This window comes from Mustelus asterias, chromosome 23, assembly GCF_964213995.1.
Source record: "Mustelus asterias chromosome 23, sMusAst1.hap1.1, whole genome shotgun sequence".
In the NCBI taxonomy this organism is placed as follows: Eukaryota; Metazoa; Chordata; class Chondrichthyes; order Carcharhiniformes; family Triakidae; genus Mustelus; species Mustelus asterias.
In genome coordinates, this window is record NC_135823.1 from 40,432,179 (window position 1) to 40,446,997 (window position 14,819).

General features: G+C 38.8%; 1 protein-coding gene across 4 annotated transcripts in view; it reads right to left on the bottom strand.

Moving 5' to 3' along the window:
- Positions 1-799: 799 nt before the first annotated feature.
- Positions 800-14,819, bottom strand: part of unkl (unk like zinc finger) — a 111,544-nt gene continuing 97,524 nt past the window's right edge. For 3 of the 4 annotated variants that reach the window (XM_078240365.1, XM_078240364.1, XM_078240366.1), the window contains 3 exons: positions 12,928-13,130; positions 11,106-11,363; positions 8,049-8,839 (listed from right to left, as the gene is read on the bottom strand). In XM_078240365.1, the coding sequence (XP_078096491.1) occupies positions 8,684-8,839; positions 11,106-11,363; positions 12,928-13,130 (617 nt within the window). In that variant the 3' untranslated portion in view covers positions 8,049-8,683. Of the gene's footprint in view, positions 2,801-8,048; positions 8,840-11,105; positions 11,364-12,927; positions 13,131-14,819 lie in introns of those variants that run through there. The other variant, XR_013500668.1, reaches the window with a different exon arrangement.

Below are 14,819 nucleotides of genomic sequence, written 5' to 3' on the forward strand. Positions count from 1 at the left end.
CTGTGTTGCATTATTATGAAATTTCAATTTTTTGGGGTAATAAAGTACTGCTGCCCCCATGTGGGTGGAGTCAAATTGCACTACAGCCCAATTGAAGGTGTGCACAGGAGTAACTTTCAGATGACTCAGGGTCCAGCTGCCAGTTCAGGTGGACATGGAAAATCTCAAAGGCATTATTCAGGAAAGTTCTTCAAGTGTCCCTTAGCTAACACCAAAACATATGATCTATTCATTCATCTTGTGGAAACTGGTTAGGTTGATTTGCTGAATAAGCAGAATGAAAATGTTTTTTATTGATCTGTTGAGGCAGTGATATTTTATGTAAATGCTTCATTCTTTATATTCCTGCAGCACAATCTAGATCAGGAGCTCTCCATGAGGGAAGAGGTTGCAAGCCTGACTGTAACTTACTTCTTAATACTAATGTCTCAAATTTAGAAAAGGAACCTTTACAGCAGGTCCAACTTTTCATAGCAGTCAAGCCAGGTTGAATGAAACCATTAATGTGTGCCATGGTATGGACCATTTTTGAGTTTGATTTGCATCATTGGAGTCAAGAGGACCATTGTTAACACTCAAACTATCCAATCCTCTTGAGTTTCCAGATTTAACAATTAGTACTCATAAAAACTGGGGCAGCTAGGCAAACCCCAAAATCCAATGCAAGAAACGATAGTTAGAAAAGATAGGGAATCAGAAAGTTGAGATGAAGTGGCACCAAGATTCAGTTTTAAAAGGCTGTAGACGGGAAGAAGGGAAGTCTGGGAGAAAAAAGGCAAGCAAGTAATATAATGGAATATTTTGAGGATCAAAAATTATTTTAATTCCCATATTGATAATAAAAATAATTCCATGAATTCTGTAAACCACTGCATAAATGCTATAGTGTAAAAATTTTAAGTGTTAACAATTTAAACAATGAACTAGAGTAAAATGATTATGCATTTATAAATACCTTCTAAAAGAACATTCCATTCAGATCGCCATTCTGTTTGTGTACACTCACCTAGACCGCATACAACAGGCTTTCATAAATTAATACACAAAAATGAAAAAATTCCCATAATATTCAATTAAGGTCTTGCTTTGACCACACAAAAAAATTAATATATCAAGACAATATTTCAGTAATATTTAAACACTAGTTTAGATATGAGCTATTCCACGTCAATACATAAATCACGGAGTCAGGGATATGTTACTATTGTAATACATTTTTTTGCCAGTAATGTCACTGAATTCTTGCACCTCCCATGATTTTTCTTGAATGTCAAAATTCCCAGGAGTACCCAGTGGATAAAATACTTGGTTAGAGATCTGAAGTAACTTTCGCTGGTTTGGCTGTAAGCTACCCGTGCAATGAAATTTGAAATTAGTCAACTCATTATGCCCTGTGATAAAACAATTGCTGCAAGAGACATTATTATTAATAATAAGAGTAAAATGGGCAGGGGCTAATTAGGTTTTTGTTGTATTTGAACAGGTGATATGCACAGAAACTGGCACAACTACCTGGTTGCTGGATTCTTCCAACAGCTCATCTTTACTGTTGCCCAGTCATAACACTATCCCCCATTGTGAGCTTCCTAGATAAACATATAAAATGCAACTTGGCTTCCACAGAATGCTTTACAAACTCTCATTACAGATTGTTCCTTATACCCTGAGAAAAGTGTTTTTCCTCCTGGTTCATTGCTCTTCCCAGGCTGAGGAACTTGCATATAAAGAATCTGAAAGTGTGTTCACATAGAAACCATCCCCATTAAGAAATTAAGATCTTAAAATCACTTCTTGAAAATAAGTCTTCAATAATTTTATTCCATGCTTTTCCATTAGCAATTTTTGTTTAAGTGCTTTGAAGAAGTTTCTCAGACTCAGTGCCTCAGTCATCAGCCATCACACTCCATCCATTTCTGACAATGATGCACCATTACATGCTGAATCCCAGCAGTAAAACATTACAAACAATAAGATTAAATAAATGCAAAGCTAAAATCTTAAATAATTTGCTGTTGCTTCATGAAGTTAAAAATGAGAATTTGCCCAGGTTCCCAATAGAGTACCAGTGTTGGATGGAAAGCACACTGCCAGAAGTTCTTAATTTCTTGCACATGACCAATGGTGAAACTTAGCATTTTAAGTTTATAAATTTGCTCAGATATAACATCTGTAAATGTCTGTTAATTTAAAAGTGGTGTAGGAGACATCTAAAACACCTCTACCTTGTGCAGAATTTTGCTCCACTCTGGAAACAGACATCTAACACTTTAACTGTCATGCAGGGGAATGGCTTGTATACAAACAAGTTTGCCCTATAATTCATATAGGAAGTAGTTTGGTACGGCAACAGCCACAGAAATATAATACTTTGTTGAACACGGTAACAACATATTCCTGTGGTGAAGCTTTAACTGACGTATTGCAGTAAATGTGCCTTGAAGCACACTCACTGATCAACAATAAACCACGTCACTCAACAAGATTTCAGGTTTATTCATACATTGAAGTGCAGCACCTCTGCTGAAGGCTGTTAGGGCAATCTGAGGATAGGCAATGAATTGTCTAGCAGAGATATGTTGAACTGCACCATACTTGTGTAACTACTCACCAAAAAGGTGCACAACAAAGCACTAGACACATGGGAATGAAAAATATCTACAGATAGGGTTGTGGCATTCAGTATAAATTGGAAAGTTTAACTAAGTCCTTTGTCTTGTAGGTCCACTAAATGTGAACAATCAGCTTGCTAGTGGAAATAAAAACAGAAAATGCTGGATAAACTCAGCAAGTCTGGCAGCATCTGTAGAGAGAGAAACAGAGTTAATGTTTCAAGTTTGTTGCTAGTGAAAAAAGTCATCTGGTAAATTGCACCAGTGAGATTTCACTAAAGCATCTGTAAATGTCCGTTGATTTAAAAAAGAGCCAAGTGGTGATGGACACACCTTCTAAAATACTTCTATCTTGTGGAGAGTTTTGCTCCACTCTGGAATCAGACATCTAACGTTTTACTGTCATGCAGGGGAATAGCTTGTATATAAACACACCTTCAGTAACTTCACACACCTGGGAGAGATTAATTTCAACCTGCTGTACAGCAAATGACAAGCTATTCACTATGAGAATTTCAGCAATTCACTCGTTACCACACTGCATGTAACCGCACCACCTTTCTGATTCTGAATGATTGGTTCTAAAATTTTATTTTAGTCTGCTTATAATAAAGGATACCCAGTAATCTTCAGATATCTCCCTTTGAAATATTTTTGTAATATTGTTGGACTGCTATTACTTTTTAGGGAGGGAGGGGGGGGAAGTATTTGGCATCTAATAGTTTTGAATGATTTTAAGGCAGTTTTGGCACTTGTAAGCTGCTTTCTAAATGCTCTTTGCTGACCATTTACAATTTTGTACTGGTTTGGCACCATTCATGATAACCATTCCCATCAAGTTAGTTATGTGCATATTTCACATTTATTATATCTACTAGGGAGCATGTAGGTTAAGACAAATGAAGTATAATCTATAAACAAATTTACTTTTCACTAACAACACAAAAAAGAGAAACACAGGAAAAAGAAAAATCAATAATTGGTTATTCTTACTTAGGAAGGAAGAAGCTGCACAAGTTGTGGTTAATTATTTTGGAATCTTTTCCAGGATTGTCCACTGCATATTTCTGTTAAGTGCTCTGAAATTGCATGGAGTGGGTTTTTGGATTCTCATTTAAACAGAAGTTAAAATGGTGCCAAGCAGTAGGGCGGTCAGAAGTGCAGTGTTCCTGTGGGACATCATGAGGCAGGGGCTCACGGTGCAGGCTTTCACAACCCCAGATCATTCAATGGCTTATACAGCCATTTTTTAAAAGAAAATCTCCAATAGAGATGTCCACATCCTGTTTCAATTTACTTTTGTTTCTGTAGGAAAAAAAAAGTCGGGGGAGAAGAAGAGCACACAAATGCTGAAAGTTCACAAATTGAGCAAACATTCATTTGGACCTGGGTTTCAATTACACAATGTTTTGTTTATGGTGAATCCTCTTCCTTTAATTTTGACTATCTGCTTCAAAGTTTTATCATAAATTATAAGTGTGAGTGAGAGATAGGCAGAATGAGAGATGAATACTTGGTTGTTGATTTTGGGTGTATCTATACTATTGGATGAACAGAACAGGTTTCTTTGAACACGATGTGGGGATTGACTGCGCTGTGGTAAGGAATCTGCAATTTGTATTCAAAAGCTTCAGCAGCTGGGATTTCTCAAGAGTTCTCTACCAGTGCTTGGACAGTCAGACTGAGCGATCAACTGTTTACACCCTAAGTTTATTGCTGCAGTGAAGATGTCAACACTGGAGTAAAAACATCCTTAAAGAACAAAAAAATTGGGAGTCAGGTAGGATGACTAAGGCTTGTGGCTCAGACAACTGCTCTAGTAGGTAACAGCTATCTCAGCAGGAAAGTTCATGCACACTATTAATAGAAATATAGCCATTTCATTTGCTAGCTCAGGCCGTCTGCATTACTTTGAAGCACAGACAAACAAAAACAGATTCGTTTCAGAATTAAAGATTCGGCACCAAAATATTTTAAATAAACTAACTAGGAGACTTATCAGGGATGCTGTGCATGAGCTTATGATCTGTTAGACTAATGAACCCCAATGTTCAAAGTGAGCAGGGGAGGAAAGCAACAAGATTGCAAACTAACTGACATTTTCAGTTCTGCAAAATATTTACAAGACTTTGGTGTTGGGAGCTAAAGGAGCAGTATTTGGAAAAGAGGTTGCAAATTCCCTCTCTATAATTGAGTTGACTAGATTATGATAACTTTGCCCTAAAGTGACATGAATTCTTAACTTTGTTTTAGCTTAGCTCTCATTTCCAAACACTATTGCCTGGCTGGGTTGCCAGGTTTGTGAAAAGGGTGTTGGGCTTTGACTAACTTATCAAATACACATTTAGTTCTGCACATCATTCAATAGTGCCACATCCCAGTCCACAACTGTGAAGATAAAATGGTGGTTTGTTTTTTTCAAAACCAAAGTTTTTCTACGATGAATGTGGCAGAGTACAGTACATGCAGTAACGAACGAGCTAGTTTTGTTACACAGTTCCTCTTGAATGCCAACAGTAGTGCACAAGCATTAATATGTAATAGGCTTACCATTAACGTGACAAATTTCAATCGAACAAAAAAACCTACAAAATTCTTATAAGCAATTTAACTAAGCATTGATGCATATGGCCACTATATTTCTTAAAAAAAAAAACAAAATACCAAGCAAAATTTAACTTCACAATAATCTTGAACAGATGTAAGTAAACCTTGAATTCTGGACTGCTCTTATGTAATGTTGCTGTTTTCCCAATACAATGTACTTAATAACTGTAGAACTTCATACATTCCACATTCTTCTCAAAGTAATGTTAGCAGTCTGTGATCAAAGAGCATTTCATGTAATAAGCTTCATTTTTATACAAAAAAGTGGAATCTCTTTTCCCTTGCTGAGAACACAATACAGAATTAAAATTTCTAATTTTGGTCACTGTTTCAGTAATTCTGCCTATAACTAGCTACCGTTTAGTATTTACATGTCTTGTTAAAACTACAGATAATAATAAATTGCTATACAGAAAAGTTCTTTGGCAAAGACTACATGTGGCTCAGATGTCCATTATAACTCTTCAGCAAAGTGCAGAATGCTTGTTTTCTTGTGTATGCATCTCAGCAACACAGTTAATATCTCACTGCCTCAGAAAGAGGCCCGGGGATCTGTAAATGCAGATGATGCAGTAAGACTGTATTCACCCACAGACATTTTGTTGGGATATTAAAGTTCATGTGCAAAAGGAGATATGACATCCAAAAGCTCGGAATTTAGCACCCAAACTGCCAAACTTTTGCCATGACGAATGCAATCTGTGTACTCACAATGAAATTGAGCAAATTACTTCATTTACTAGTAATCAAAATGTTTCCTTACAGCACTGGACAATGGCAGTGCGTTTCATTCACTTACTGTGAAGTTGGTCCTTAACCGTTAAATTAACTTCATTATCTGCAGAATTATCAGCATTAGACTTCTCAACAACCATGGCCCCAACCTTTATTAGGTGCCCATAAGCTTAAGATATTAAACATTTGAAACATGCATTTAAAACATATCTGAAACAAGAAATCAGTTCAGATCAGACTAGGGGTTTTGAATTGGTTACATTAATCCAGCAACAATTTTTTTAATTCATTCATGGGATTTGGGCATCTCTGGCTGGGCCAGCATTTATTGCTCATTCCAAATGAGTGGCTTGACATACTATTTCAGAGGACATTTAAGAGTCAACCACTTTGTCATGTGTCTGGACTCGCATGGAAATCAGACCACGTAGGGATGGCAGATTTCCTTCCCTAAATGAACCAGATGAATTTTTATGACAAACGACAATGTTTCACGTTTATCATTGGACTTGTAATTCCAGATTTTTATTGAATTCAAATTTTACCATCTGCCATGATGTGATTTGAACCTGGGTCCCCAAAGTATTACCCTAGGTCACTGGTTAACTATTCCAGTGACAATGCCACTGCCTTTCCATAAATAAGATACTTTGATAAAAAAGTCAAATTATATTTTATAGCCTTACTGAAAATCAAACACATTATGATTATTAAGTGTTGCTATGAACAGAATTTTAAAATTCAGTTCTGTTCTTGCATTAGTTTCTGCTGAGGGAGCAAGTTGGGCTGGTGCAAGTTTAAATAGCTAGATTTATTGTGGTTGCACTGTTTGTGAAAATAACAATTGAATTTTATGTTGAACTGGACATTTCTAATGCAAGACCTCAAATGCTATTTGTATCAAAGAAGTGTTCCAGTTAGGACAAACGATCTTCCTTGTTTGCACATGGACTTTGCAATGGTCAGTGCTCACTATAAACCCCATTTAAAAATCTCACAGGTTTGCACTGATTGGCTAATGATATCACTTACATGATCTATTATTAACAGTTTCATGCACTCCAAATACAGTTTGCAACTCTACGTGAACCAGTCTTTTTCAAATAAACTAGCTTCTTTGAACAGCTGGTATCTTCCCATACCAACCAGCAATTCCACACTTTGATGGAAATAATAATGGACTTCTGATACAGAATGACAAGAAGTGAAGACAAATCATTTCAATTAACACAGTAATAGGTCAATTTTTCATTCTTAATTATAACCTGTACATATTATGCTGTTCAGTCAAGTGAACAGCGTATGTAAAAGAGAGCACAGGTTATGCCCTCTGGTGCTAAGCATACTTTAAATCAGACAGAACAAGAAACGGTGGCAATTTCAACATCTATGTTCAATAAGAGTTCATCCTGAATTTTATGCACTAACTTCTTTACAGTTAGAGAAAGCTGGTCTATGGATTTGCATTAATTATATATTTAAATATATAGATATACATATATAATCAGTGCAAAGATTTCGCATCAAAGTACCTTTGCCTGACAGAAGTTGTCGTTGCAATTTAGGTTTAGGCAAGGCAGAAGGCACTTGGTAACAGTGGCCAGAAATTAGACATTGTCATTTAAAATGCTTACAAGGCTAGGAGTTGCACCAACTGAAGACGGAAAAAAAAACAATTTGTTAAAACTTTCATGATACTAGCTACAAAAATCTCCAACCACATGCTGGTCAATGCAGCTTGTTTCAGAGAAGAAACAAAAAAAGACAGGTTCATTTTATTATATAAAATAGCAAACTTCTCTTCAGACTGCTTGTTTGCTCAGATTAGCATTATGTGCCATTATGAAATTGCTGCTGGTTATCCTTTTAAGCATTAAAAGTTTGCACTTAATTTATAAATTGAAAAATGTAAAAATCCTAGCAAGTTGCACAATACTAATATTTATAATAGTACTTAATTAGAATAGGAAATCTAACAATATTCACTGTACTATGATTTAACAGTAAGAATCTGAATACCAAATATCTATTAACAGGTTTCACAGTACACATACAAAGCTTTATATTATCACATGTTCTGGAAAAAAAACTACAAAGCAGCTTGAAAGCAATTTATTATAACCTCTAAACAAAAAAAAACCCAGGTTAACAAAGTGCGTTACAGGAAATTAAACCTCTTCACATAACCTAGTATTTTTTTTCTTTTTAATTTTATATGTAAAATACTAGAACATAAAAATGCTAAAGCTGCAGTGCTCTGCATGCAATATTCATTGGAAATACACAGCAAGTCGATCCTACACTATGAGTCGGTATCTGAAGTGTCATGAAGTTACTTCAATTTTATTTCTGAATGCATGCGGTAAAGAACCAGTTGTAAACACAGGGCATCTGCAAAATTGATGGAAACGCAGCCACATTGTGAAGCACATCAGTCAGACTAAAGCAAACTGTATGGCTAACGTGCTTAAGAATGGACTGAGTAAGTCACTGATTGACTGGTTTACCAGGATGTGTGTTGCAAGTTTTCCCAGGGGAAAGAAGAGCTTATACGTATTAAAAAATAATTCAGTAAAGAAATACAGACACAAATGCCATATTTTATAGGGTAGGATATACTCACTGCATAATTTAAAATATTTCCGACATGAGGGGGGCACTACAGCTTCGAATTGTTAGAATAGTGTAGTCGTTCTTCAAAAGGCTAGTCCCATGTACCTAGAATATATTCATCACCAATTCATTACTTTTGTTTTGCAATAGGGACATTCAATTTTGTTAGGTGCACAGTGCTCACAGAGGACATAATGCTGGCAAGGCTGAAGTAATATAGAACGGTCCCGCTCCTGGCATACAATGCATTTCTTCGACTGGAGCTGATAAATTACCTGTTTTGAATGGAAACATAAAATGTGATCTGCATATAGTGACTTCTTTGGTAAGCTTATAACATTCCCAACATTTTGTAACCAGATACATTTTTCTTTTCAAAACTAGTCAGATTGAACTTAAGTTATGACTTAAGTTTTTGTTCAGTATGTGTTTAGATTTTGATACTTTCAATGAATGGTCTATTCAATTACAGACTCCCAGGGCTGAATTTTCCCAGCCCCCTGCATGCACGGGAATGTGAGGACAGATCCCCAACGCATTCCTGCCTCTGGTAGACTTTCCTAGGAAGGACTGGAAACTGGGTTGGCTGCCCACTCCACAGAGATGATTAACCAATTTGTTCAATTAAGGTCCTAACTTTGTGACCATTTTGCAGTGATGCTGCTGTATTCTTGCTGTTGGAGTGGCCCTCTGCTGTGTGTGGCGGCCACCAGTTCATTCTGGATAGCTTCCCAGTGACAGGCCAGAGGATCATCAAAGTCAGAGGCTCCATGCCCAATGTCACAGCTGCAGGGTGAAAGGAAGCAACCCTGCCATGAATAGGCCTGCATTGCGGTCCTTTCTATCCTGATGTCCCAACTGGCTTCAGCCTCTTTAGTGATCACTTCTATACGGACAATGGAGGGTGCCCCCATTTGCTTGTCTGCCTTGGCAGTGCCTGCATCTCCCGGTAGGGCTGACAACCTGACATCACAACAGGCCCTCTAATTGGGCCTGCAGCCTAGAAAGACTGCTCACCGCCCTTAATAAGTTGGCGAGCGTAGAGGTAGATAATTGGGAGGCTGTATTTGTTGTGCCGATGAATGCTCTGACAATATGATCGTGCTCAAGATGACATCAGGGTCTTGATGTCCCTTGGAAAATTCAGCCCATACCACCTTAACTCCATTCCCCCATCATCAAGGAGAATACTGATAGCCTGACTGTCTGGTCAAATAACATAGCTGGTGTCTATTACACATTACCTTAGAAAATTAGTCTTTTTTTCCTTCAACAGATTGTTTCCACACAAGGGTGGCACAGTGGTCAGCACTGCTGCCTCCCAGCGCCAGGGACCTGGGTTCAATTCTGGCCTCGGGTCACTGTCTGTGGAGTTTGTACACATTTTCCACTAATTGGATCGTGCGAACCCCAGGCTGCATTCCTTCTCTACCTCAGGGATGAGATGATGAACTGAGTGCTCTTATGCAGAGATCAGCCAATTCAATGCAGAACCGCAATGAAACTGGGAATTTTTTTTTAAAACCCCAGTGACAGTAAAGGAATGACAAGTCAGGATGGTGTGTGAATTGGAGGGGAACTTGCAGGTTAGTGTTACCATGCATCTGCTGCTCTTTTCTTTCTAGGTGGTGAAGGTCACAGGATTGGCAGATGTTATTGAAGAGTGGGCTGCTGCAAGGCACCTGGTAGGTGAGACACACTGCTGCCACACTGCGTTGACAGTGGAAGGAGTGAATGTTGAAGATGAGAATAGGGTGCTAATCAAGTTAACTGCTTTGTTTGGATAATGTCAAGCTCAAGTTGTGTTAGTGCCAATCTCTTCCAGGCACATGGAGGGTATTCCATCACACTCCTGACTTGTGCCTTTGGGGAGTTTGTTGGCGAGTTACTCGCTGCAGAATTTCCAGCCTTTGACCTGCTCCTGTAGACAAGGTATTTATGTGGCTGGTCCAGTTATGTTTCTGACCATTGATAACCCCCAGTAGGTTTTTAGTGGGAGATTCACAATGGTAATACCATTGAATGACATGGGGAGATGATTAGATTCTCTTTTACCAGATACAGCCATCGCCTGGCACTTGTGTGGCACAAATGTCACTTGCCACCCATCAGTCCAATGTTGTTCTGACCTTCCTGGCTTGATGTGGAAATGCCGGCGTTGGACTGGGGTAAACACAGTAAGAAGTTTAACAACACCAGGTTAAAGTCCAACAGGTTTATTTGGTAGCAAAAGCCACACAAGCTTTCGGAGCCTTAAGCCCCTTCTTCAGGTGAGTGTTCCCACTCACCTGAAGAAGGGGCTTAAGGCTCCGAAAGCTTGTGTGGCTTTTGCTATCAAATAAACCTGTTGGACTTTAACCTGGTGTTGTTAAACTTCTTACTTCCTGGCTTGTACAGTGGACAGTGTGTATTTGACACACACACACACACACACACACAACTGTCAAATTCAACAGAATTTTTAAATGGAGAGGAATATGGTGATGGAGCCAAAATTCTCTATCTCTATTTCTTATGTATCAAACTCAAGTTCCAACTCACCCCATCTACAAGGTCCAAGTCTGCACGCAATTGACTTTGTATAGAATGAAGCTTTGGTAGTGGAAGCTTGTCTATATCACCGTAGTTTCGCAGATGGGGAAAATTTGGAGATCGGTATAAAGCATCAAAGTCCTCCTGTAGCTTTTTAAGCTGTTTATCCACTTCTTCTTTCTGTTGTAATACTACTTGCCGGTCAGCATCAGCTACTTTTGCTCTTTCTTTAGCCTCTTGAGCTTCCTTCTGCCATGCATCACATGCCTGGTAACAGAAACAGCACTTGTAAACATGCAAAGGAAGAGGCACACAGTTCTTATGGACATTAATTAATTTATTCCCAGAAGTAAAGCGACCACATGCAACTAGTGCATCATTAAAAAAGCTGCATCCATGACCCAATGTACACGCCTGCTACAATCAATCCCGAGTATGAAACACTGCGAGAGTAAGAATATTGACTAATGCAAAGCAATTATAAAGCAAGGAGATACGAGGTGACGTTCAAAAACTAAATATTAGACTGTTTCAGGTTGACACACTTGTGTAATTAATCAGGCTCAAGTTATCAAGTTATATTGTACATAAAATTTAGTGATGAAAAGCCTTAATTTGTATGCATTGTTGGGATGTCATTAAGTCTTTAAATTGGTGCCAAAATACTACATTGTAGCTTTCAGAAAGAACATGTTGAGTTATAGCAAAGGCACATTTGGGCTCCAGAGAGTCTAATATTAGCACCAAGTAGAAGCCAAGACTGTAAAGTTGGCTTGAGGAATGGCCTGATGGCTAGATGTACCAGGGCCTCCAGTCAAAAAGGTACGAGTTAAGGTTAGTTTGTGTAGGGAAGCCAGAAACACTGTTCCCATTGGTCAAGAATTGCAAATATTTAGTTGGAAGTTATTAGTTGTGTTGACACAGTTGCACAAACTTGGTATTACAAAAGCTGTCTGCGAAAGGGTATAAAAATAAGCAAGCATCACTAGGGTCTCTGCATTTGCCAGGGAATAGCTTTTGTCAGAGGACTCTTGTTGGGGGAATTTATCGGAACAGAAAGTTAGGAGTTAGTAGTAGAGCATTTGCCAGGAAGTTAGCATTTGTGTAGTGCATTACCAATAGATGGGTAATTGTCACAGGTTGAGGATTGCCATAAGAATCCAGTATAAAGATAATTAGAATCCTGTACTAGGCATAAATGTGAGAGAAAATCAATAGTCTTTGTTAGTAAGGTGCTTTTAGCTTGAAAAAGAGAGAAACATACAGGAAGCAATAGTGAAATGTGCAGTTTCAGTAGTTAAGATGGATTTGGAAACTAGAATAAAAGGCATACATAAGTGAAATCAATTTATTTTGTGACTGTAATGTTAGTGGAATGTTTTTGTTTAGCCAATGGTCCATCTCTTGATTTGTTTTAACAGTGGAAACTGAATGTGTCACATGTAATTCGTGTGATGTAATAGGAGCAGCATACATCCAAAATCAACTGTTGGTCAACGACTTAACTGGACTAAGAGAAGAGCTCACTCTTTCCATCAACCCAATCATACAAAGCCGATGAATGGCTACTTCAATTATCAGCTGACCCACTCCACCCAGGATTTCTTACCAACTCCCACTCAAGTCAAACTGACCCATCTGCAAGTTTATAGCCTCAATCTGCTTTTTAGATCAGTACTGATCCAATTTCTTTACAAAGGCAGCATCTGATCCAAAACTTACAATTTTTTCCAGTAATCTGTTTCATATGTCCGCAATCCTGCAGGGATGGGGGAAGAGAGAAAGAATGTAAAGTTTTTTAAAACTGCACATACAGTTCTTTCACACTCACCTGCTTCACTTGCTGCCATGAGTCTTCCCACTGTTTGATCTTCCGCTTAGCCTCCTCAAGTTCTCTTCGCACTCTGGAAAGATCACTACTGCTGGAGCCAGCAGTGGTGGTTGTGGCACTACTACTGAATACTGGAGATGGGCTGGGAGAGAAATTTCCACTAACAAAATGATCCCAGATGCTTCCAGAAACACCATTCAAACCTAATGGGAGGAAAACGGATTAGAGCAGAATGTGATTAAACGGGGAAGATGCGCCTCATATTGTGCCCCATCATCGTATGAAATCTGGCTCCTAAAGCATAATCAATGGCAGCAACAGGTTCTAGAATTCCTGAGATTCTTTCCCTCACTTCTTCCCATTCTAAGCACTGTATTTTTTGTCCTGTTTTCTCACTCCAGCTTTTCTCTTTTAACTCAGTTTCCTATACAACTGAGCATAGGGGAGACAAAAAAAAGAGGATAAAACATATGTATGTATGGCTGGAAAGATGGTGCAGGAGGGAGGGTTTTCGATTCCTGCGACACTGGGACCAGCTCTAAGGGAGATGGAACCTGTACAGGCTGTACCTAAACAGAGCTAATGCCATTGGGGAGAGTTTAAATTAATTTGGCAGGGGTGTGGGAACCAAGAGGTACTACTAGAAGGAAATACTAAGATGCACAGAATACTGGGAAAGACAGATGGCACTAAAATAGGAAGTAGTAAGTTATTAGGTGGGTTCAGAGTAAGGGAAAAAGTAAAAATGTCTAAATTAGTGTTACTGTGCATGCAATGACAAACTAGCTCAGAGAGAGGCTGGAATGGATATTAAATATTCCTGGATATAAGGTGTTCAGGAAAGATAGGAGAAAGAGAGGGGGGATATCCCAGAGAGATCAGGGACAGAATCTATCTGGCTAGAGCTGAGGAATAAAACAGGTGCAATTACATTGCATTGCGGGGCGGCATGGTGGCACAGTGGTTAGCACTGCTGCCTCACAGCTCCAGGAACCTGTGTTCGATTCCTGGCTTGGGCCACTGTGTGGAGTATGCACGTTCTCCCCGTGTCTGCATGGGTTTCCTCCAGGTGCTCTGGTTTCCCCCCCTCAGTCTGAAAGATGAGAGGTTAGGTTGATTGTCCATGTTAAATTGCCCCTTAGTGTCAGGGCGATTGGAGGGTAAATATGTGAGGTTATGGGATAGGGCCTGGGTGGGATTGTGGTCAGTGCAGACTCAATGGGCCAAATGGTCTCCTTCTGCACCGCAGGGATTCTATGCTCAGTGTAGTTCAAAGGCCACCAACTGACGAGAAAGACAGAGGAACAAACTTGCAAAGAAATTACAGAGCTGCAAAACATACCGTTCATAGAGTACATAAGGGAGAAGGAAAGGAGAGGGTGTAGAATATAGTGTTGCAGTTACAGATAGGGAGGGTGTAGAGCAAGATCAGCTTAATATACGCCAGGGAGTTAAGGAAGACAATTGCAGGGTGGTGGGTGTCTGGAACTCTCTGCTTGAAAAGAATGGTAGAGGCAGAAACCATCATCACATTTTAAAAATATTTTGAAATGCACTTGACGTGCTATAAACTTTAGGGCTACAGACCAAAAGCTGGTGAGTGGGATTAAGCTTGATGGTTCTTTTCGACCAGCACAGACAAAATGCTAGTGGCATCCTTCTGAGCCATGAATTTCTTATATTTTCCATGTTTGCAATTCTGAGCATTGTATTTTGGCAAGGATGTCAAGAAATTAAAGAAGGTACAGAGGAGATTTACTGAAATAATACCAGGGACCTGAAACTTCAGTTAAAGAGAGAGACTGGATTAGCTGGGACTGTTCTATTTTGAGCAATGAAGGTTAAGGGAAGATTTACTATTGATATTCAAAGTCTTGAAGGGGTTTTCCTCA